At 43.4% G+C, this 25,000-nt stretch overlaps 2 protein-coding genes across 6 annotated transcripts in view; one reads left to right on the forward strand and one right to left on the reverse strand.

Moving 5' to 3' along the window:
* The window catches only part of abi3a (ABI family, member 3a), a 24,015-nt gene extending 16,386 nt beyond the window's left edge, over positions 1–7,629 (forward strand). For 2 of the 4 annotated variants that reach the window (XM_053617897.1, XM_053617879.1), the window contains 4 exons: positions 1,920–2,045; positions 2,208–3,430; positions 4,369–5,923; positions 6,701–7,629. In XM_053617897.1, coding sequence (XP_053473872.1) covers positions 1,920–2,045; positions 2,208–2,371 — 290 coding nt within the window. In that variant the 3' untranslated portion in view covers positions 2,372–3,430; positions 4,369–5,923; positions 6,701–7,629. The remainder of the gene's footprint in view (positions 1–1,919; positions 2,046–2,207; positions 3,431–4,368; positions 5,924–6,700) is intronic. The other 2 variants (XM_053617885.1, XM_053617892.1) reach the window with 2 other exon arrangements.
* A 3,780-nt stretch (positions 7,630–11,409) lies between these two features.
* Positions 11,410–21,915, reverse strand: mpp2a (MAGUK p55 scaffold protein 2a). 2 transcript variants are annotated; one of them, XM_053617970.1, is made up of 13 exons: positions 21,715–21,915; positions 18,000–18,051; positions 17,418–17,515; positions 17,172–17,324; positions 16,906–17,055; positions 16,483–16,710; positions 15,619–15,750; positions 15,272–15,374; positions 14,715–14,852; positions 14,261–14,422; positions 13,862–14,064; positions 13,623–13,751; positions 11,410–12,753 (listed from the first exon to the last, which is right to left on the reverse strand). In XM_053617970.1, exons 1-13 carry the CDS (start codon positions 21,865–21,867, stop codon positions 12,577–12,579), a joined length of 1,878 nt encoding a protein of 625 aa, XP_053473945.1. In that variant the 5' UTR covers positions 21,868–21,915; the 3' UTR covers positions 11,410–12,576. The 2 variants fall into 2 exon arrangements, with proteins under 2 accessions (XP_053473945.1, XP_053473950.1); XM_053617975.1 differs by having other exon boundaries at positions 11,411–12,753; positions 14,784–14,852.
* Positions 21,916–25,000: the final 3,085 nt, after the last annotated feature.

Below are 25,000 nucleotides of genomic sequence, written 5' to 3' on the forward strand. Positions count from 1 at the left end.
GGGGAAAAATAAAAAAGAAAGAAAGAACTTGAAGATAAATAAACTGCGGACGAGAAAGAAGAGAGAGTGGAAAAAGAAACCAAGGAAAGCGAGAGGACGAAAAAGGAAGGAAAGAAAGATTGACATCCGGCGCTAAAAAGAAAGAAAGTGAGGACGTGCGAGACGAGAGCATTTTATGATAAGACGTGTTTTGAGCCGAGAAGTAAAAACAAAATAAAAACCAGATCTCGTGGTGCAGCTGACAGAAACAGAATAATTTACCCAGAATGCACTAGGACGCAAACGCGTCATATATTGTTTGTAAATGTAAACGAGAGAAAGAAAGAAAGAAAGAAAAGGCTTCATGTTTTGAAAGTCATTTTGATTTGACCTTTGACCTTCTAATTCGGCCCTTCACCATGTTACGTGATATAACAGACAGCTGTTATCTCCACCTTTGCCTTGCGAGTTTACAGTCATGTGACGTAGCTGATTCTCGCTTCTGAATCGAACGGGAAGTCAACAAAGGTGTGTTAAAGGCAGCACTGAGACGCAGTGATTTTCCTCCTCCTCCTCCTCCTCCTCCTCTCCTTTAAAGCAAGCCTAAAGAGCATATCTTACATCTGTTCTTTCTTACTTGTGCTCGAGTTAAATAAATAAATAAATATCAGCTATCATATCTTTTTGTAGAGAACCTTAAGACATCATGCAGTGCTGAGAACATTATAGTACATTTATTTCATTTTCACTGGGGTTGTTTAAATTGTAGTTCTAATGTTTAGCCATAACTTTGGTGTAAGAAGCCCCAGCTTTGGGAAGGAAACCCCAGATTAGGCAGGAGAAGCCCCTGCTTTTGCCGAAAGACACCCCAACTTTGGTGGGAGGAGTCCTAGCGTTGGGAAAAGATGCAGTGGGAGCACCAGCTTGGCCGGAAGAAGTCTCAGCATGGGTGTATGAAGCCCCAGCTTGGACAAAAGAAGCCTTGATTTAGGCAGAAAGAGCCATATCCTAGAAGGATAAAGCCCCAGCCTGGGCAAAAGAAGCATCAGGAAGTCTAGACAAAGCCTTGGTTTGGGTGGAAGATCCCCAGTTTGGGAAAGGAAAGGCCCAGCTTGAGGCTTCAGCTAGGACAAAAGAAGCCTCGGTCAGGGCAGAAGAAGATCCAGCTTGAAACCTCAGGTTGTGCAGAAGAGAACCCAGATTGAAGCCCCACCTTGGCCAGAAGCCCTAGCATGGACAAGAAGAGACCCCAGGCTGGGCAAAAGAAGTCTGCATGTGGAGAAGAGGCCCCAGTAGAGGTAAAATAACCCCCGGCTTGGTCATAAGGAGCCTCGATTGATACGGAAGAAGCTCTAGCTTGGGTAGAGCAAGCCCCAGAGTGGGCAGAAGCCCCAGGTTGAAGAGAAAAATGCTTGGCTTGAAGCCCCAGCTTGAGGAAAAGCCCTTGTTTGGGTGGATGTCCCAGCTTGAGCAGAAGAATACTCAATATGGGTCGAAAAAGCCTCAGCTTAGGTGGAAGAAGCCCCAGCCTGGGCGAAGAGAAGCCTCAGCGTGAGCAGAAGAAGCGTCACTTTGGGCATAATAAGCCCCAGCTTGAAGCTCCAGTGTGTGCAGAAGAAGCCTAAGCTTAGGCAGAAGAAACGTTAACTTTGATGTAGTTAAGCCAGCTGTTAGTGCAGCAGGCTATAGTCTTGTGTAGAATAGAGTAAGTTCTAGCCTAGATGACTTAAGCTTCGCTTAAGTGTTTAAACACGGGGTGCGTAGAGCTCACACACATATATCACCTCAATCTTTTCCATTCTGACATGATGTATAATCACGTATGATGCTCATGTGTTTGATGGTCAGGTGTCCACAAACTCGTGGCCGTGTAGAGATTTGAATTGCACAGATCACCTCGACAGACTGACATGACGTCGCTTTATATGAATCATATTTAGACCTGGAGATTCCGGCCCCTCCTCCGCCTCCATCCGTGGACTGCGTGGATGGTTTCGAGGACATTCCTCCTTTACCTCCACCCATGGACTACGACAACTCTGCTCCTGCTCAATACCTGGAGAAAGGTAGAACACCGCACTGAATACGTCAAATCGTCGTTATCTTTTTCCCACTTTATTCGACTTGTAGTGAGAAATAACGGATGCTAACGCTAACGCTAACGCTAATCTCCAGATGTCACGGGAGAAGCTCATTGTCATTTCTTTTTTTTTCTTTTCCCCACCAAGTGGTGGCGCTCTACAGCTATGAACAAGACAAACCGGAAGAACTGAGCTTTCAGGAAGGAGACGTGATCTACCTGACCAGGAGGAACGATGACGGCTGGTGTGAGGGCGTCCTGAACGGCGTGAACGGGTTCTTCCCCGGAAACTACGTAGCGACCATGAGCTAAATGAGCGCTGACTGAAACGATTTATGGCAAAACATCAGTACGCGGATTAAAAAAAAAACCATATATATATATATATATATATATATATACATATCTAGCAAAAGGATGATTGGTGGTATTCAGAGATATGCAAATGTATGTTTGATTATTGTGTATATGAGACAAACTGATTTGATAAAATTCTAAATGCGCCGTCTGCCTGTGTTTCTCACTATCATCATCATGTTTCTTTTTTCATTAACACTGAAATAATTGAAGTATTTATTAACACCAACTAACAGACGGATGAACCCGAGTCAATCCAGAGAGGCATCGCGCTCACGTGAGAGCACGGCTTTCCCAGAATGCTTTGCTGTGGCGTGTTTCCTTTTTGTTTAAAAAAAAAAAAACGCCGGATGATGTGTGAACGAGCTGGGTCGTCTTCGTTAATAAAATGTCTGTACGTGGAACTGGACGAGTTTGCTCTGGGAGTCGAGTCCGATCTGTTTTTTACACCTCACGTATTACGTTTTCTTCTTCACGTGTACGGTAGTGCATCGTTTAGTTTTACTCCTTTAAACAGCACCTCTGGAGGAAGTTTGGGAGAAAAGGAAAGAATTTCCAATGTTTTTGTTTTTATTTACTGGAATTGCAGTTCATCTTACATGCAGCAGAGGGCGTGAAAAATGACACACCGCTGGTTTTAAAGGTCCCAGCGTGTGAGCGTGAAGGACAGCGCTGTGATTTCAGGAAAAATATCCGGGATAAATGTTATGACTGTTACTAGAGGACAGAAAATAAACAACAGACATGTTCTAACAGCTGATACAGAGTGTGTGTGTGTGTGTGTGTGTAAAACGTCCATGCTTGGGCGTTCAGGAACGAGCCTAACCTGCCTTACAGTCTTTATTTTGAAGACACCGCGAGAGCAGGCACTGTGACTTTAACCAGCACGATGTGGTAATAAACACTCAGGTGTGTGTAGCCAAGAGTGCACTTCTTTATGATAAGACTCCCTCGACGTCTGAGTACCGGGCCAGACGAGATCACCTGCTCACCTGCTCACCTGCGGCCCTTCAGGTAAGACGTGTGTTTAGAGTGCGCGGGATGGAAAGTTCGCGTGGATATTTTTTGAATATTAAGAGACGCTTTATCCGGCTGAAGCGTTGTAGCACTCGAACATGTTCTAGTAAATGTTTAATCGCGTGATCATCTTTGCACTGTAGGTTTTAAGCTGTAAATGAAGCAGTTCTGGCGTGGATTTCTTTCTTTAAAACCTAACACCCAGTGATCAACGATGCCTGCCAGGAAGATTTCCATATTTATTTATTTATTTTCCAAATCTTAACGCCTCAGATATGAGCTCGCGTGCATTTAGTAGCTATAAAATATCCTTAAACAGGAAGTGGTTTGACGGAAAATGCAGTCCCGTGCGCTCTTAATCCGCTATCGATGGGCTGGATGAATCGCTTTCGACTTCCAGGACGATGAACTATCACGATAAAGGTCGTCACGTGAGAGACTCGCGTAGAGATCGGGCTGCGTTCACGAGCTGATGACGGGTCGCTCGTTCTCACCCTGCTCGTTTCCTCGCCCGTTATTTCCCGGCGGATAGATCAAGCCTGGAGGCATCGGGACACAGACGATAAGGATCGATGCGACTCGCCCGATTCGGACGTAACACACGAGGTTGGCATGAGGCTTGGAAAGTTTCGCTCGGACCGACGAGACACGGCGCTCAATTTAGAAACGTAAACACAAGCCTTTCCGTCACGTGACCGTCGCGAACCGGGTAAATAACGACGCAGGACAGGGAAACTGTTATGGTGTAAATGAATAGCGACGAAGCATTCCGTGCTCTGAGATTTATATACCAGGGGTCGGAGTTTTCATATTTAATGATGAATGACACCAGGTGAGCTGCTGTCCTGGGAAACGATCCAACACCTTCAGAATTCGACAGTGCTGTGGTATCATCTATAAATCCTTTAAAAAACACCCCATCTTCACTTCCTCAGCAGATCCCCTGAAAGACGTCGTCACATCTGCGATAAGATGGATAACTCGGTCCCCCTGGTCTTCCGGGTTTTCAAGTAAGTCTTTCCGTCTTGTTTTCTGGATCGAGATCACAGCGAGACGTTATTATAACAACGCTGAACGCCAGGTCGATTTGACAACCAAAAAGAGGATTTTTATTTTATTTTTTTTTTATTTTTAAAAAGACGTCTCATTCCCTGTATCGTACAGTTTCAGTCCCCGGACATGGCGAGGCCTCCGGGGCACAGTTAGTGTTAGCGCTATACCTGTTAGCAACATTACCCTCATAGCTGATATTACACAACTACAGAAGCAAACGTTCAGTTATTTATGTACACTGAATTTTTTCAAGAAGAAGAAATTCCGACATCCGTATGTACAATTATCGTTATTATTTATTTATTTATTTTTTTAAAAAAAAAAAACCCCAGCTTCAGATGTTTACGCGTACATTTCGTTTTTAAAGAAGAAGCAAAGCTCAGACGTTTAGGTGTACATTTTTTTTTTTTTTTTTTTAAAAGAAAAGAATTAAACGTCATACATTTACTCGTACGTGCGATTCATTTTTTAAAGAAGAAGCAAACTTCGTACGTTTACATGTACAGTGACAATTTTTCTTTTTCTTTTAAATAATCAAATTTCAGACGGACACGTGTACATTTCATTCTCTCACGAAGCAGAAGAAGCAGACGCCGTGCTTTTCCATACAGTATACATTTATCCGGAATTTAAAAAAAAAAAAAAATCAAATTTCGGACGTACACGCGTACATTTCTCGTTTGTTTGTTGTTTGTTTTTTTTTTTTAAAAGAAGACGCAAACGTCATAGTTTCTTTTACGTGTACGTGAAACATTTCTTAAAGACGCAAACTTCGTACATTTAACACGTACGTTGATTTTTTTTTTTTTTAAAGAATCGAACTTCAGACATATACGTGTACATTTCATTTTTTTTCAAGAAGAAGAAGCAAACTTTACACTTTTACATACGGTATACATTTATTTTACATTCACGGTATTTGACGGACGGCGCTATCCACAGTGACTTACGTTTATCTCATTTATACATCCGAGCAGGTGAGGGTTACGGGCCTTGAGCTACGACTGCCAACAAATAATAAATAAATCAGACTTCAAACACTTTCGTATACGTTACTTGTTTGTTTAGTTTTTTTTTCGTTTTTAAAGAAGAAGCAAACTTTTAATGTGTACGTTGATTTCTAACTTTTTTTTTTTTAAAGAATCAAACTTCAGACATTTCTATCTACATTTCCGCTAAAATGTTCGTCTCGTCCTCCTCTGCAGGTTCATCATCCCGACCTTCGCTGTGATTGTGTTCTGCACAGCTTTGTGTAAATGTTTACAGTGGAAGAGGCAGCGACGGACACAGCTGGCGGCAGCGTCTGCGCATGCTCAGGGACCCCAGCCGTCTGTCTACATCATCCCCTTTTCACCGTCTGGAGCACAACCGACCGCACCGCCACAATACCGATACGACACGCCACAGCAACACGCCCCTCCTCCACCTTATAACGAGGTACGTCCCACGCGCATCGCCACGAACCGAGACCGAGAAATAACGCGCCGCGTCTAACCCGGCACCAGACGTGAGAACGTCCTAAGAACACGTGACGAAAAAAGGCCGAGCGAGCGATAAAGAAGTCGACTTTAGTTTCCGTGTGTATGCAAACAGGTACCCGGTGTTAGCATACCGCAGCGAAATCCCGGCCGAGTCCTCTCACAGACTAGCGTGTTCTCCGCGTCAGATTATACGCGGGAAGATCCTCTTCCGATAGACCCGCGATTACGAAACCGACTACGTTTCGCTTACGTTATCGACCGGATATTTTTTTTCTCTCCGTCAGCGTTTCCGTTTAGCCGTCACCACTTATGTGTTTGTTGTTGTTTGTATTTGCTATCCCGTATTGGTGGCGTTTGGGCGAGTGTCGTTGCAGCGAGGACTTTCTCCGGTGCCGTTAAATTGTCCCATCTCAACTCACGATCGAGGGATTCTCTTACGACGTGCGATTTCTCATAACTTTATCCGTATAGTGACGAAACCTCGGACCGCGTACGCGACAGAACCGGTCAAAGGAATCGCCCGAGACTATTGTTTGGATTTACTCGCGCGTGATTTGAATAAAATCGATGAAAAAAAAATCTCATTTCGAACATCCCGCTCCGTCGCGCCGCGTCTCGCACGTGCGTAGAAAACGAGCGGTTATCACACGCCCTGTTGCTCGCTAGTGTTTAACCCATGTTACAATACAACGTATGATCCCCACGCTCATTTCTCCATGTCTGTGCTTTGCAGCTGATGGCGAAGGACGACTTCCCTCATGAGCCTCCTCCTGCGTATACAGACTCCGACAGTTCCCAGTTCATCTCCTCCGACTCAGGCCGGATCTCTCCGTCCTGCTCGACATGCCCAGAGTAACACGTGTGTGACGTGAAGACCTGTAACCGTGCAATACAGAGCTGAAAACGTCCTTCCTTCCTTCCTTCCAACACCACGATGAACAAATCATGGAGATTAAAAGCCACAGCTGCTATTTTTCTACCCGGGTATTGAACTCATGTACATACTTGTAATGCGTCTAAATATATTTTCTCAGTTTTGTCGATGCGCAGGAAACAATGTAAATAATGTTTTGGTTTTTTTTAAAAAAAAACCAAACGTGACGGTTTGCGCGTAGGTCTTTATCTTTGAAGCTGTTCGACGGATGTAACGCTTATACATGAAAGTATTAAAGGGATGCCACAGTTAGAAAGAAAAACGAAAGAAATGTACCCGAGTGTATCCGATCGTCCGAGACATTGATTACTGTGCACGTGAGATGAAACTGATTTGATGAAATGATACACGCGCTGTCTGCCTATGTTTTATTCCACGTCGTCATTGTTTTGTAAACGAATACTGAAATAATCGAAGTATTTATTAACAACTAATCAAGCCTGCGTGCTGAAACAGGCCCGATCGAATAAATTGAAGAACTGAATTAAATTTTTCCACCTGGGCATTGAATTCATGTACATATTTATAATATGTGTATTTTAACATTTTTAGTATGCATTGGTGACTAGGAACAGGGTGCCAATAATTATTGCACACCTATATTTAACAATTTTGATACATCTGTGTTCTGTTTGCAATAGTTTGACGTCCATGAGAGCAGACCATTTTTGTAAATTGTTTAAATAAAAGATCAAAAGGTGAAGCAATAAAGATAATCGTTCACAGCCTTCTGTGCTGTATTGCCTTGTATTGCTCAATATGTTGTCTTATGGCCTCAATTTATAATCTTCTGGCTTCATTACGTCACCTTGTCCCTACCCACTGCATACCGGGAATATATATAAAAGCTGGGACGTTGCGTAAGATGTAAATAAAAACAGAATGCAGTGATTTGCAAGTCTCATAAACCCATATGTTATTCACAATAGAACACAGAAAACATCAAATGTTTAAACTGAGAAAATGTACCGTTTTAAGAAAAAAGTAAGGTCATTTTGAATTTGATGGCCGCAACACCTCTCCAAAAAGTTGGGACGGGGGCAACAAAAGGCTGGGAAAGTAAGTGTTAGTAACAAGAAACGCCTCCAGAAATCATGAACATGATCCAGAAACGCCGCCGTCTTCTCCGGGACAAAGCTCATTTAAAATGGACCGAGGCGAAGGGGAAAACTGTTCTGTGGCCAGACGAATCGAAATTTAATGATAATGATTCTTTATTGGTCACATATACATATGCACAGTGAAATTCTTTTCTTTGTATACACCAGCATGTCAGGAAGCTTGGGTCAGAGTGCAGGAGGAGTCATGATTAAGGGCCCAACAGTTGCAGATTGCTAGTGCTGGGGCTGGAACCCCCAACCTTCCGAGCAGTAACCCAGAGCCTTAACCGCTAAGCCTCCACTGCCCACCACTTGAAATTCTTTTTGGAATCCATAGACGCCACGTCCTCTAAACTGAAGAGGACTAAAGAGGAGAGGGACCATCTGGCTTTTCCTCAGCGCTCAGTTTAAAAGCCTGCATGTCTGGTGATATAGGGGTGCATTAGCGCCTATGGAATGGGCCGCTTGCACATCTGGAACGGCCCCATCAATGCTGAAAGGTATATACAGGTTTTACAGCAACACGTGCTTCTATCCAGACGACGTCTTTTTCAGGAAAGGCCTTGCATATTTCAGCAAGACAACGCTAAACCACATCTATTACATCTATTACAACATCGTGGCTTCGTAGTCGAAGAGTCTTCCTCTAATCCTTTCACCAATTAAAAACATTTGGCGCATCGTGAAATAAAAACTCTGGACAAAGAAGACCCAGGACTGTTGATCAGCTCGAACGGGACAACCGTCCGTCTCCCAAAACTCCAGCAGCTCAGTGTCCTCAGTTCCCAGACACATACGGACTGTCGTTAAAAGAAGATGGGATCCCGCACAGCGGTAAACACGGCCCCGTCCCAACTTTTTCGACACGTTGCGGCCATCGAATTCAAAACGACTTCATTTTTTTTTTTCTTTTCTTAAAACGGTACATTCCTCCAGCTTTCTAGGTTCTATTGTGAGCACGTGAGCGTCTAAATGACTAAACGATGACGTCGCATTTCAACTCGACCGGACGACGTGCGTCTCCGTCTCGTAAAAGCCTCGGCGGAACTTTCCACGCGCGCATCCGTTCCGGGAACACGTTAAACGTGTTAAACATTGACCGATATGAGGCGAACAGTGATTATCGCAGAGTCATATGACTCGAGTTACACCCGCGAGTACACGGTGTAGCCGTGTCTAATCATCACAGGGTAAGTCATCTTCACCGTCGTATCAGCTTGACTGTTTATCTGCTGTAAAATCTTTACTGTATCTGGTATAAAAGCCTGGAGAATCCGGAGGCAAAGTTCAGCGTGATTAGTGTTCACAGCGCTCTGGAGATAAAAGCATTGGAAATACACTCATGATTCTTCCAGCAGCAGATAGTGAAAGTTTATCACAGTGTCACACTCGGGCTTAAACGCTAGCTTCTTTAAGTTTTATCTTTGAGGCCCTTGACTAGTAGGAACCTCAATTTTAGATCAAGTTCCATGTGCTTGTCTCCCCCGCCGTGTTCGAGTCGTTTGCAGGATAGTGATTCATCCGTCAGCCATGTGTGGAAAAACACCACTCCCACTTCCGACCGGGAAAACGCATTCATTTCAATCTCCAACCTACGAAATGCGAGTCAGGATTCCGGGAATTTTCCGACAGCCCAGACGTTTCCCAACCAAACCAGGAAGTGAAGCCTAAACATACACAGACCACGCACAGAAATTCTAGAATATTATATCTTTTGGATTCATTTGCAGGCTTGCATATACGTACCAAAGGTCAAGCAGATTGCGCTTTAAATTTTGCCTCCCAATTATAAACCTGAGCTTACAGGAATCCATCCTTCCATCCATTTTCCGTAGCGCCGATCCGACACGGGGTCTGGAGCCTGTCCCGGCGGTACGAGGCGGGGGACACCCTGGATGGGGTGCCGATCCATAACGATTCACATTTTGGAAATCGTCCACAGTGTGTCTACAACGCATGTTTTTGGAATGGGGGAGGAAACCAGAGTACGCTGATGAAACCCCCACACACACTCAGTGCAAATAAGGAGGAGGCGGGATTCGAACCCGCGACCCTGGAGGTGCGAGGCAAGCGCGCTAACCGCGATGTATTTAATCCAGACATGACGAGACGTTTTGTTTCGGACATTTATTTCAGAAAAACGTATCACAAGCAGAACAGGACAAATGCAAACCCCCCCCCAAAAAAACAAACACACTGAGCTTTATTTAAATTCCTCATTAGTATATTTACACTCTTCATAAATAATAGCTGCCGGTATCAACGCTTACAACTTGCATGAATGAACGCGAGTCGATCTTCAGCATGCGGATCACCGTAGAGCGGGTAACGACACATCTATTTTGTTGTTTTTAAGCAAAGCAGTGGAGGATTTAATACCACGTGAACACATGCAGCGAGGAAACACTTCACAGGTGGCATGCTTACTCTGTATTCTCCGTCACTCATCTACGTGCCCGTCATCAGCACGGAACGAGCGACGACGCCGTCACTGCTCTGACATATCGTAGGTTTCTGGTCAAGCTGCTATACGGTATATACTTCTTCTGTAACGCGACAACAGAAGATCTAATGTGGGATTTAAATACAAGCCTTCCACGGCGTGAAAACTACAAATCGGATCCTGTACTACTACGGTGTGGACGTGCGTGACGAGCAAAGTTCAAGAAAGCACACACGAAATGTAATAAAATAGAATTTGGTAGAAAAAAAAACAACAAAAAAAAACAAAACGCCAGAGTATTAACTATCGCCTTGGTCGATATTACAGGCTGAAATCATTTTATTATAAAAACAGTGACGTGAGGATTGAATCTGGTTTTTACCTCAATACTGACCCTTACAGAAAAGTCACAACTTCACCTGTATATTTATGAATATGATATATGTGTATATACACACACACACACACACACACACATATATATATATATATCCTATGAATATATGAATGATATATATGAACACTTTATATATAAGATATATAGGTGTGTGTGTTTTTATTGTGATAGTAGTGTGTTGTTTTTATGCCATGTTTCATAAAGTACTCACATGTAGTGTTTTTCCCCATATTTATGTAAAATATTCATATATATATATATATATATATATATATATATATATATATATATATATATAAATAAAACACTACATGTGAGTATTTTATGAAACATGGCATAAAAACAACACTACTATCACAATAAAAACACAATTTATATAATATATATCCTGTGAATATATGAATGATTTATATATATATATATATATATATATATATATATAATGAATTTTTTTATATATACCCATATATCATATTCATATACTCATAGGATATATATATATATATATATATATATATATATATATATATATATATATATATATATACACACACACACACACGCACGTGTTCACGTCATCACGTGTGAAACGGATGTGACTTTTCTGTAAGCGAAACTACAGTACGTGTCTTTACGTGCGAGTCCACCACCAAGACCTGGTGTAAAACATTTGGTCCTGAATGATTTGGTCCTGGTTATTTTTGGCTTGTTATATATATATATATATATGACGGTCACATCTGCACCTGGGCGTGTGAACTCGGGTGAGCCCGGGCGCCGGTTACTCCTCACTGCGTAGAGCAGAATAGCCACGTATATAAACGTACTTCCTGGTCAAAAATATACCTTTTGACAAAACCTCAATTTAATAGCGTTAACTTTATATCCGGCAAAGTGTCATACGTCACGCTCGTGAGACACAACGCTGGTTTGTTATACCGATTTGAAATGTCGGCTAATCAGCCACCCTACGCTCTTCTGTCTAATCTGATCACGCGAGCTAGAAGTCGCTGTTTGTCCGTCCAGCGACATCGTTTTTCGCTTCTGTTCGAAGTGTTTAGCTTCTAAAAGTTCAGCCGCCGACAGCAGAGTTGGTCTTCGTGATCAGGAACGGGCGTGTTTGAGGAGCAGGACGTTTCAGGAAGTGTGAAATGGACAGGTTGTGCTCTTCGTTGAGCTCTTCAGAGGCGGAGTTTACAATCCATCTTGGATGGATTTTTTTGTTTGTTTGCTGAAACGACTGAGTAATGACTGGCATAATAGTGCAGTTATATTACATACTCGTAACTTCCGTGTCTCAAATCACATACTGCCACCTAATGCTTATTAATGCTTATTAATGCTTATTAATGCTTATTAACGCTATAGTAATCTACAATATTGGTGATTAGACTCAGACTCGTCCTAGGTGGAGTTAAATTTCTCTTCTTGTTAAAAAGACGTGATGTAAACAGGAGTGTTATTTGATGTGCGATTTGAGACGCAGCCTTTTTTTTAAATGAGTGTTTTTTTTAGCAGAAACGCTTGCCACTCAGAAACCGCGTTTCGCCGTGACCGCCGTAACTGTACGGCGATGTACGAGAAGGGCGGGGAGAAGCTACAAAACACACTCTCGCTCGGGTTTACCACTGATCGCTAGATAGATAGATAGATAAATAAATAAATAAATAAGCGTCTGTGTGAAGTCGATAAAAAGAAAGCATGGGGGTTGGAGTTCTTGAATGAGGACGGTTTTCTAAAACACCCAGCTAACCGGAACCCACTGCTGAACCCCACTCAGCTTCTTTAAGGCATCCTTCAGACTGCTGTACGTCCCGTCCAGGCTGTCGTTTATGACGGACAGGTCAAAGTAGTGTCCGTACGCCCTCTTAATCCTCCAGCTCTCGTCCAGTATCCTGTTCAACTCAGCATCCTGCCAATAAGACGGATAAAATGGAACGGGAGATGTGTCAGGGTGTCAGGTTGTTGACATCTGAGGTTTTTAGACGCGAAATCACAGAACGTCCAAGTGCCAACTATGTATATGTCAACGTCTGGTGAATCAGTTACTACCAGTACTCAAAACCAACCACTAGGGGGTGGAGTGTGGGGGTTAGGGGTTGGGGGGCTAAGGGTTGGTGTGTGGGGGTTAGGGTTTTGGGGTGGAATTTGGGGGTTAGGGGTTGGTGTGTGGGGGTTAGGGGTTGGAGTGTGGGGGTTAGGGTTTTGGGGTTGGAGTGTGGGGTTAGGGGTTGGAGTGTGGGGGTTAGGGTTTTGGGGTTGGAGTGTGGGGGTTAGGGGTTGGAGTGTGGGGGTTAGGGTTTTGGGGTGGAGTTTGGGGGTTAGGGGTTGGTGTGTAGAGGTTAGGGTTTTGGGGTGGAGTTTGGGGGTTAGGGGTTGGAGTTTGGGTTAGGGGTTGGAGTGTGGGGGTTAGGGGTTGGAGTGTGGCAGTTAGGGGTTGGAGTGTGGGGGTTAGGGGTTGGAGTTTGGGTTAGGGGTTGGAGTTTGGGTTAGGGGTTGGAGTGTGGGGGTTAGGGGTTGGAGTGTGGCAGTTAGGGGTTGGAGTGTGGGGGTTAGGGGTTGGAGTTTAGGTTAGGGGTTGGAGTGTGGGGGTTAGGGGTTGGAGTGTGGGGGTTAGGGGTTGGAGTGTGGCAGTTAGGGGTTGGAGTGTGGCAGTAAGGGGTTGGAGTGTGGGGGTTAGGGGTTGGAGTGTGGGGGTTAATGTTATTGTTATTATATGGGGATATCTTTTGGCCTTAAATAAAATGCTAAAGCATTGTGAAACAGGACTGAGGCTCGCACCGTTAGCTCTTTGCTGACCACTCCAGCCTCGATGCCCGCTCTGTTCATGGATTTCAGCACCTCAAACTCTGGAGCATCGATGAAAACTACATAAGGCAGGAACTCTGATGTCCTCAAGATCTTCAGCGCCTAGACGAACATGTACGCAATCAAGCTCACATCTTATTCATATACATCATTGCATTATCCGTCATTAGGAATAAAAACACTCTTAGGCTTGCGATTATTCCTAATCTCACCTGCGGGTGGACGTCCAGGATGCAGAGACGTCCTGCCTCGGCTACCTCGTGGATGGAGTCGATCTTGGTACCGTACAGGTTTCCGTCGTATTCGCCGTGCTCCAGGTAACGGCCTGCTTTGATGTCAGCCTCCATTTTGCTTCTGGTCGTGAACGCGTACATCCTGTTCTCCCTCTCGTCTGATTTAGGCTTCCTGGAAGTGTCTGCAGGATCAAGCGATCAAACGTTTATTCTCGGCTTACACATAGTCTCGTATAGAGACATTTAGTCCCCAAACCGCCCCCTAGTGGAGGAAAATAAATCAAGGTTTCAACCAGTCTGCTGAAAGACTAATATAGGACTAATATCTGATGCTGTAATGAGTCGCACACTATAAACAGTAACGCAGCTTTTACTCACAGGGAATCGTAGTTCCGAACAGCTGAGGATCAGAAACCAGAAGCTTGTTCTTTAGACTGCGCCGCCCGACTCCATGAGCTCCGATCAGAACCAGCGTTTTCCTCTTGAACGGAGGAACCCGGGCCACTTCCTCATAGATCATCAGCTCGTGCATGTCGAAATCTGAATGAGACGAGACGAGAGGGGAAGTGCACTCTGATCGAAACACGCCCCAGCTAACAATCGCCAAGAACGGAAGAATGCTGAAGGGTCTAGTGAAGACCACTAATTATCGTTATGAGCGAATCCCATAACCTTAATCCAGCACTTGGACTGGATTCTGCCTAATTAGTCAATGCCAAAAAAAAAAAAAAATATATATATATATATATATAGTGTATTGTATTGAAAAAGGGGTGGGGCTAGAGCTTTACTTCATACATATTCATATAATATTCAAATCGCTGTCTCATACCTGCAGAGGCCTTAAACGCTCTAGTCGGCAGTCGACGTGACACTAAGATGAAATGTTTGGAGCACAAACCTGCGTTCTTGGTGGTCAGATACATCATTTTCTTCTTCTTCTTCCCGCCGATCCCGCTACACAGTGTGCCTGAAACGCAGCAGCGCCCCCTGTTAAGCTCCCAAATGCGTTTGAAAAGGATAATACATTTTCGGACTCTGTAGACCAACCCGATATCGGAGCGGTTATTTTAACGACGGCACGAAATCCGGAAAATATACAGTAGCGGGCCTTACGACGCGGACCCACTTATGAAAATACATATGATTCTGTGCTCGCGTCTGGCATATCCGAACGTGTACGTCTGTTGTTTCTGTGTAAATATCGCTGCCCTCAACAGTCCACCATGTTATCCACAGTCCTCATCAGAATATGCTCGACTTATTGATATACTCCCGATGGTTATTACATGTCCTGATTAAATCCCGCTTTACTCGTAGGCTGACGATGATGCGTGTCTGTATGAACATCATTGTTGTTTGGATATTACAGTGCAGGAACAGCGCTACCTGCTGGTGGGAGCTCCACATCTCTTTTGACAAAAGCTTTCCTCTTCTCCTCCAGCAGCTGACTGGGGATGAGTCCGGCACTTCCTCCCTGAACCCGTCGAGCCTGAAACAGTGACGGTCAACTTCATGAGTAATGAAAGAGACATATTAGGTAAGTAAGGAAGAAAACACTCAGTATCACGCGGTTATATTGGAAAGTAATGAAAGACGGGGTGGTGTGACGGAGCGGAATTATTCCTCTTATACCACAGCAGGTTTTTTTTTATTTATTTTTTTTTAGGTACGGTTAACGTTGTGGAACAACGGCGTGAACGTGATTGCGGTCCTTCTCGTCTTGCTAGTCGTACCTGCCACCAGTTGACGTCCTCCTGGTTGACGATCTGCAGGACGTCTCCGCTGCTGAACTGCAGTCCGGCTTCCTTACAGGGGATCAGGTTGTCGTTGGCCGGGTCGTAATCAAAATGGCACTTCACAAAGACCTGCGAGAGGGGAGGACCGGAGGAGATTTCCATTACCGTCCATTACTGTCGTCATACACGTACGCACGATTCTCCATTAGGATTTCTTTCTTGTTGTTGTTCTTACAGTTGCAAAAAAAAAAATGCTGAAAAATGTATTGATAAAGTTTTTTTTTTTAGTATTTATTAGAATGGAAAATAGTAACAACACCATCTGTAGCAAATATACACTGCAAACAACAGTTCTTATAAATAAAGGATATTTAAAGAAAACGTTATTTGCACTAGATGGCGCCATTGTTACTATTTCCGCACAACTTCGCGAACCGTTCTTTCTCAACAGCGGAAACGGGGAACGCGTCTTTCGCGACACCGGATGCCACCGCAACTGAGAAGTCAACTTGGGGGTGTTCGTCTCGAATCGCGAGTCACGCTCGGAAACCGAACGCGCTCGGATCCTGCGTCGACGTACGGAATGATGCCGTGATTAAACGTTTACTCCGTCGTATGCCGTGTATGTTTTTAAACCGAAAGATCTGAACAACATCAAACGTTTCTGTCGGAAAAAAAAAATCCCTGTTAGTTAAAAAAATAAATGAAATAAATCGAAACGTAAGCTGATGAACACAAGATGCACGATATACTTGCAAAATAGTAATACACGCTATACGCAACATCATGCATTATGGGTAAAAATAAGAATAAGACTAATCAGATAAGAGCTAATCAGAGACGTGAACTCCGTATTGCTACCTGTCGGGGAGGGTGAGGCTCCTGGTAGCTCGGGAGGACTTTGAGCACGATGCTGCCGCTGGCCTCCTGCAGCATCTCCTGGAGAACGCGTGGGTCTTCCCCTACGTCCTGACCGTTCACTTCCTTTATGATGTCCCCTACGTGGAGGAGACCCTGCTGATCGATCATCCCGCCGTGCAGGATCCGCGCGATCACCAGCTCTCCGTTCTCAATTCGAAACGTCACGCCCTGGACAGGGAGGGGTTTCGACAAGTAACGTAACATGCATCCGCCCCCTGTTCCGTCACTGGTCTGTTACCCAGGTGTGTTACCCTGGATTCGTTTATCAGTTTGAACAAGAACATTCTCATAACCAGGAAAATACTTTGTGTAATTCTTTGCGTAACCTTGTCGTGCGCGGAAAGATCGGCGTGGGAAACGTACCAAGTGTTCCCCGGACACTTTGCGGATGCCCACCATGCGCACGGCGTCAGCGGGGACCGGCGGCAGGTTGGGCTCCACGGACGCCTGTGGGCTCGGCGGAGGAGTCTCGCACGTCTTGGACGCCACCGAGTCGTGGGTCTCCAGGAGAGACTACAAAACACACAATCACATCAAAAAAAAAAAAAAAAAGGAATGTGTGTTGTGTAATTTTAGAAGCGCGCGTGTGTGTGTGTGTGTGTGTGTGTGCGTTCGCGTCGAATGCGTACCTGGAAATGTGGTTGGTTGAGGATGTTCGAGAGCTCGGCGGCCGTGTTACTGCGATGCGTGATCGGACTCAGGTCCCTCAGGATGTCCTGCAGCAGCTCCATGTTTTTGTCCCCCACCGCCTCGAGACGAGGTTCCTCCGGACTCTCGGCATTCTGCGGAACAAACCGACGTTCCTCAGACACGCGCCGACGACGCTACCTGCTACGTTATCGCGTCCGAGTGCGCATTTTGTTAAGCAAACTCACCACGGGACTTTCCATGATGCCTTTGAGGAAGATGAGGTCCAGGTCATTGGCAGTGGCGGAGCTGGTGCTGTCACTCAGGACGTCCACCTGCGACAGAGCTACGCAGAGAAAGAGACGTCGAGTGAATCATAAAGAATAATAATAATAAAAAAAACATTAAAGTACCAGTAAACAGTGAAATAACTGATACAAATGTTATTCAATGTTCGATATCTAAAATAAATACATGTTGGTCTATGCTCCCTTTAGCGGTTTCCGATATTACCCATAATGCCACTTGACTGCCTGCTGATAGCGGTGCAGTGGGACGTAGCTCTCGATTCGTCTTTATCTAGAGGCAGTGATGCAGCGGCGCTTACTCGTTCACCCCCCCCCCCAACAAATGAGGTTGGCGCCAAGGTTGCGTGACAAATATTTCAATATAAAGAGGTCGAATGTGTTTTAGGGAATTCTTTTCAACCGGATCGTGCTGAAACTCTGGTTCTGTGAGCCAGCCGGTCTGTATACGCTCGTGTATAGATGGCCGAAACGCTCCGGAGTCGACGAGGGCGCGGGGGAAACCGTGGAACGCCGAGGACTTACCGGGCTCCGTGCGAGCGGCGGCCACGGGCATGATGACTCGGTCTACTCTGAACTGGAGACGGAGGAAGAAAGAGAGAAAAAGAGAGAGACAAAATGGTTAATGCTTTATTTATCAGCGAACATCAGACTGGTGACATATAAATAGTGCAGAGTTTACAAACTGCAGTTTTGTCGTCATTCCACACAACAGACACCATCTTTACACACGGCACCAGATCCATGTGTTTTCCCGCCTTCTTTTGATTGACAGGAAGGATATAATCCGCCCTAATCGTCGGATGTTTTTAAACTATCCGTTCGATGGCCCACAGCGTGAAAAATAGCCTTCATCAGCCGATACATCTCTAATATATACACATTACCCTGCGTCGGAGTGTGATGGAGCTGTGGTTCTGGGGACTTCGTTCCCGTCCGAACGCTCACCCTGTGGACTTAAACCATCTTCAGGAAGCTTTAATATACAATATCAGAGTGGAATGATTTATTGTATTGTTCTTCCTTTCCTTTTTTTTTTTTTTTTGCCTAGCACGAGCATGGAGCCGTGTTCGGCTTCCTCGTCCCATCTTTATTTCGAACGGAAGTACACCATGAAAGTTATCCAGTCCCCAAAAGTCCTGTTTTAAACCTGGACGTCCTCAGACGCACGGTGTGTGTGTGTCGGCCTCGAAAAAATGTCTCACTTCACACCTCTTCTCGGTCGGAAGGTGGGAACGATGCTAACTCCCACGCGACCGACTGTTCCACACGTACTGTAGCGTTAGGGTTAATCCTAGCGCTGGTTAACTAGTTAAATGGCTAGCCGGGTCATTTTCCCCGACTTTTAGTTAGTTACTAACTAAGTTCTATCTGACTTTTCCTCATATAGTTTCCTCAAACTCTTTCGGTTTAAGAGACGACCGTACCATCAAGCGCATTTTCTGCGCACTAATCCCTTGTGCTCACACACCTCAAACAGCAGAATAAAACACCAAAGCTGTTCAGAAACATGACTCGTGCAGAAGATCGAGCTTGAAATCCTTTAAACCAGGAACTCGTATTAAACTAGGTCATGGCAGTCCTGGAGATATAAATATCGACGTAACGAACCGCAGATGGTGACGCACTGGCGTCCCATCCAGGGTGTATGAACACCTCCCACCCAGCGTTCCCGGGATAGACTCCGGTCCCGCTCCGACCCTGCCCGGAACGCAGCGCTTACCGGAGGCGAGTGAGCGAGACCGAGCTGCGGATATTTTCAGAAACGGGCTGACGTGAGCAGCAGAGAGGCTCTGTACCGTCGCTGCCAAATGGATTCGCTCCGGTTCCCGAGCGTATCTACGAGCACGGCTCCCGACGGGGGGATGGGGGGGGGTTGATACTCAGAGGGTCCCTCTACGGAAAAAAAGGGGGCTAGCCCTAATAAATACTGGCAACTAGACTCCTGTTATATTCCTGCGCTTCATCGGTTAAACTCGGCGGAACAGGAGAAAAGCCGGTCACCTCGAGTCACGTTTTATTCCACTGCTTCTAAAAAACAAATCATTTGTGCTGCTGCCAAAACGTCTGGAATTCTATAAACAGATAAGCAGAGAGATGGATACGTAGGCGGGCGGTTGGTAGACACACAGATTTAGAGATTGATGGACGAAGGACAGACGGTTCGGTCTTCGAGGGTTCTTTAATAGGGTTTTGTTTTGTATCGATTAGGCTTCTGAAAGAAAGAAAGAAAGGAAAAAAAAAAAGAAGGTTCTAGTTTCAGTTTCTAATAGCTACGGGAAACATTTAGGGTTCTCACAGAGGGACGACTGAAGAACGTGCGAGGATTCTAGGTTAACCAGTGATGTCATCAGTGCGCGCCAGATCGGACGGCAGTGATCGGTTCAAAGCAAATTCCAGAAATCGTGTGCAGTGGATGGATGGATGGATGGATGGGTAAAGGGATAGATAGATAAATTGTTGGATTGATTGTCTTGATAAATAGTTAAATGGATAAATAAACCAATGGATAGATGGATAAATTGATTCATGGATTGGCTAGATAGATTGATATATGGATCAATAAACGAATGGATGAACTGATGGATAGATCGATAAATTGTTGGATGGATTGGCGAGATAAACGGATAAATAAAAGATTGGACGGATGAACGGATAGACGGATAAATCGATGTACTGCGATTAAAACATTCAGGCACTTCTAATAAATGCTACACCGTGGCCGTCACACTCAATCTCCATGATCTCCATCTGCTCCTTGGGGCCCGGGACACCACACCCCATCTGCCACCCCCCTAACACACACACACACACACCCACACACACACCCACAGACAATGGCCTTGTGCTCCGTGAAGGCGTGTGCCAGTTCCTCGTCCTGTCGTATTTTCATGCTAATCGCCCTCCTGATATTCGACCTCAGCGGCAGTAAGTGGTGTGTGCTGGAGTGAGAAAATGTAAATCTCATTAATAACCATGAATCATCATGGACGTACGGGCTCAAAACAGTGACAGAACACACACACACACACACACACACATTTTCCTGATGACCGAGACACACAAAATGAATTTAAAGTTGTATTTTGTCATACTCCACTATGCAAATCACAGACCGCAATAACATGCAAATGAGCCGTCCAACAAAGCCGTTTTACTGGATGCTGACTGCGAACGATATGCAAATGAGCTCTGATCGAAAACTCGAGGATCCACACTCTTGACGTTAATTAAAACCTATAATACATCACCTGTTATTCGTTATTGTGATCTCGGGCTTTTCACAATACCGCTGCGGTGAAATACTTCACGCCACCGCTCTCGAATCTGATCGGTCAGCCGTCAGGTGTCGATGGGTTTTCTCTAAGAGCGGCTCTGACAGTAGTGCAGCTGCGAATCCCATCGCAGGTTTTACACTCACGCGCCCGTCCCGATACGTTGTGGTTTCTAAAGTGACAGCTCGTTCACAGGGACTGCACGTAAACGCGTGTAATCGTTGATACGGTGACCGTTTACGGAAGGAGTCTCCAGTGTCAGCGCTTTGTAACAGTCAGAGGTAAAAGCTGCAGCTTTAAGTTTCCATGACAAGCAGTGGGTTTTTTTCTCTTACTCACATCGAGAGAGGGAAAAAAAGAAAAAGAAAAAACCCCCGACTGTTTATAGCTGCTATAACCGATGTGGTAAAGGGAACTATCTTGTTTCACGGGCATTCCATTCCACAAAAAGTAATGTACCTATAAACAGATAAAAAAACAAAACAAACAAACACGTACACACGTCTTTCTTTAATAAACAAACCATTGTTAGTGGTGGCAATGTGAGGACGTTACACCACCCTGTCACTTAATGATCATTTCCCCCATAGCAGCACTACATGGATCATCTTCCTTACATAATATGCAAATGAGCCCTCTAACAAAAGCTTTAGCAATAGTCCATGTTTTTACCATGATAACTGGATAAAACAGGATCCTAATTTACAGCAATATAGGTCTGTATTGTGTATAATATAGAAAATGCATGAAAATATTGTTTTATTATATAATACACACACACACACACACACACACACACAGAGACATGTCACGTACATAACATAATCATGAATAATGAATCAGAATAATTAATTATATGCTAATATAATCAGGAATGGACGCATTTTTTAAAATTTCATTTCCTGTCCCATGTTTCTGTCTCTCTCTCTCTCTCTTTCTGTAAAGAAGAACAAAAGCACGGAGACCTGAGATGCTCGAGCAGACGGCACGCGCGCACGCGCGCACGCAAACACGATAAACATGGACCCGAGGAACAACAGCACTACAGCGGGGGGAAAACACGCTACCATGGCAACCGCTACACCATCCGCGCGCCGCGTTTTCACGCAAACACACATAAACCGCGTTAAAAAAAGAAAGAAAGAAAGAAAGCAAGCAAGAAAGAAAGAAATGCACAAACTCTACCTGTCTGTACGCGGCGTCTGGATACGCGAGCTTGAGTGAGTGCGCGCGTGCGTGCGTGCTTGTGTTGTCTTGCTCCGTGATGCGCTCGCGACCGTTCAGATCCACACGTTGGTCTTAAAGCGGCAACGGCAGGCTGAGCGCACGGTGGGGCCCACCGGCTGCATTAAAAACCTCTCACACCGTTATAAATGAACACCACGCCGATTTAATAACACTGAATATTCATGAGCTATTCAGACGGATCTTTCTTTATAGAATTTCAGTATCTTCAGGCCTATTTTGTTCGCATTTCTACTGTATACGTATATCATTAATATCAACACAGTTTAAAAATATATATATAATTATATCTAAATATATTCATGATTATTAATTTCATTATTCATGCTTAATTTATTAGTATAAATAGTATTATGTAAAGTTGTAAAACTATATATTTTATGTAGTGTTTTCATATAATACATAATATATTTTTTTCATATAAGTTTAATATATTATTTTGTCCTTTCCCCCTTATTTATAATTATATTATTCATAAATATTAACACACACACACACATATATATAATATAGTAAATATACAAATGTAGTTGTGATGATATATTATCTCTTCATTTTTAAAAATGTTTTTATTAGTTAGTTAATGCTATTAATGTTTAATATTTATTATAGATCATGCATATAATTACATGCATATACACGAACAATAAATAATACATAATTTACATATAATATAGTTTTATCTCTAAATTTACTCGAAAACGTCCTATAAACGTCGGTTGTAGTGTGATCGTATGTGTAGATTTAGTAGTGTAACGTCATGATAATCTTATTTTACCATAAACACTAGAGTTTTAAATTGGCTTAACGTCAATTAATGTTATTAACGTTTCTAATGATATGTACTTTATTCGATTGTCTCAATAGAATAATTTGAAAATATTCAATATTCAACAAACAAAACCAACCCCCCCCCCCCGCCCCCCATATTCATAATGATACTCTTTATAAATAACGTATACAGGATAATATATAATAAATGCTTGACATATTTACAGTTTCATTAATGACACATAATTCACATGTCTGTCGTGTATAAATCATGTCTGTATTGTAGTATACGTTATAATTTTTGGAGAAACGCCTTCGATTTTTAAAAGATTAGATAGATTAGTGGAGCTTTTGAGGTATGATTGCTGCTATGATACGATCACGACATCTGTATGTAAAACATACAAAATACAAAGACATCAATTCTTCTCATCGAGATTCTTTTTCCCGTCTTTGTTATTTATCGGGTTATTTGTATAGTTTGCTTTATTTGTACGGATGTAGATATATGACAGGTTCCCCAAGGAGACCGGAAGAGGATCCCTGTAGCGTGCGATCACATGTGTAAGGAAGTGAAAGACTAGTTATTGAGTAAAAGCTGAGTAACTAGTAGTGCTGAGTATTCAGGCTGAGTTCTGTGTGTAGAAGTGCACGACATAGGGGTTCTGTATGTCTATATGTCTGTATGTAGTGAACTGTATGCGTGCTTACTGACGAGGCATTTGGAAGTCAGTCCAAATGACACACACACACACACGTGTACAGATATGGGAGATATTATGTCCGTATGAGCACACCTGACCCTGAGATAAACCAAGGAGCTTTCAAAACAAAGTTCAGGACAAAGTTCCAGAAAGTTTAAGTGTTTTCGAGGCACACGGTTAAATCTATTTATTATTGTTTTTAAATGAAATGAATATGGTCCAAAGGCCATCCGTTGCAACTGTATTATCTGTAATGTTTGTACTGCTTGTGTTTGTGGTTGTTCTCCTCTAGTATTCGCCTTGGCATGTTATTATTGGCATATTTTGACCATCTTTCTTACACCAATACTAATTCCCAGTACCGTCACATGTACCCGACTGATAAACTGTCATTTTTCTGTATTTCAGTCGGAAAGCTCCCTTAAACCCACGCCATTTTTTCAACCGTAAAACTTAAGGGGGTGCAAACATTTTCACGAGCGCGTCAGACTTCATGTATCTTCATGTGAACCTTTAATCACAGTCATTAATATGTACAAACAGAATCCTCCGTAAGACACAGTGACGTTTCCAGAGACACGGTTTCTCTGGCTAGTAATAAATTATGTACAGTTTGATATGCTGATGGAGAGAAACGTGGAGGAGGAGGAAGAAGAAGAAGAAGAAGAAGAAGAAGAAGAAGAACGAAGGCCGGACGGCGTCGAGGGGACTGACAAGGGGGCGGCAGCGAGCATCACCACATGTACGACTCGTCATACCTGAAAAACACGAGACAGGACAGGACGTCTGTATGGTTATCACCGCCTCCATAGCTCCAGGAACAGTGAGGCTCGACAATTACATGCATCAGTTCTTCATGAATAATACACATTCTGTACAATATTAATGTTCAGTATTTTATCTAACATTATTGTTTACATATAAGAATTTTAATATATGTTCTTTTAAAAAAATATATATCATATAATAAATTATCACCTGGACCATAATATGAATAAATGAATAATAAATGATTACAAATAAGGTATAAATATCAACAGAGCAAATTTAAACAAACAAACAAATATATCTATATATCTATCTATCTATATATATATATATATATATATATATATATATATATATATATATATATATATATATATCTATATATATATTAGCTCCTCTCTCTCTATATATATACATATATAATCGCCTCTCTCTCTCTCTCTCTATATATAAGCTCCTCTCTCTCTCTATATATATACATATATATATTATCTCCCCTCTCTCTCTCTCTATATAAGCTCCTCTCTCTCTCTATATATATACATATATATTAGCTCCCCCCTCTCTCTCTCTATATATACTTATATAATCGCCCCTCTCTCTCTCTCTCTATATATAAGCTCCTCTCTCTCTCTCTCTATATATACATATATATATTATCTCCCCTCTCTCTCTCTCTATACATATATAATCTCCTCTCTCTCTCTATATATAAGCTCCTCTCTCTCTATATATATATACATATATATTAGCTCCCCCTCTC

Source organism: Ictalurus furcatus, chromosome 2 (genome assembly GCF_023375685.1).
Source record: "Ictalurus furcatus strain D&B chromosome 2, Billie_1.0, whole genome shotgun sequence".
Taxonomy (NCBI): domain Eukaryota; kingdom Metazoa; phylum Chordata; class Actinopteri; order Siluriformes; family Ictaluridae; genus Ictalurus; species Ictalurus furcatus.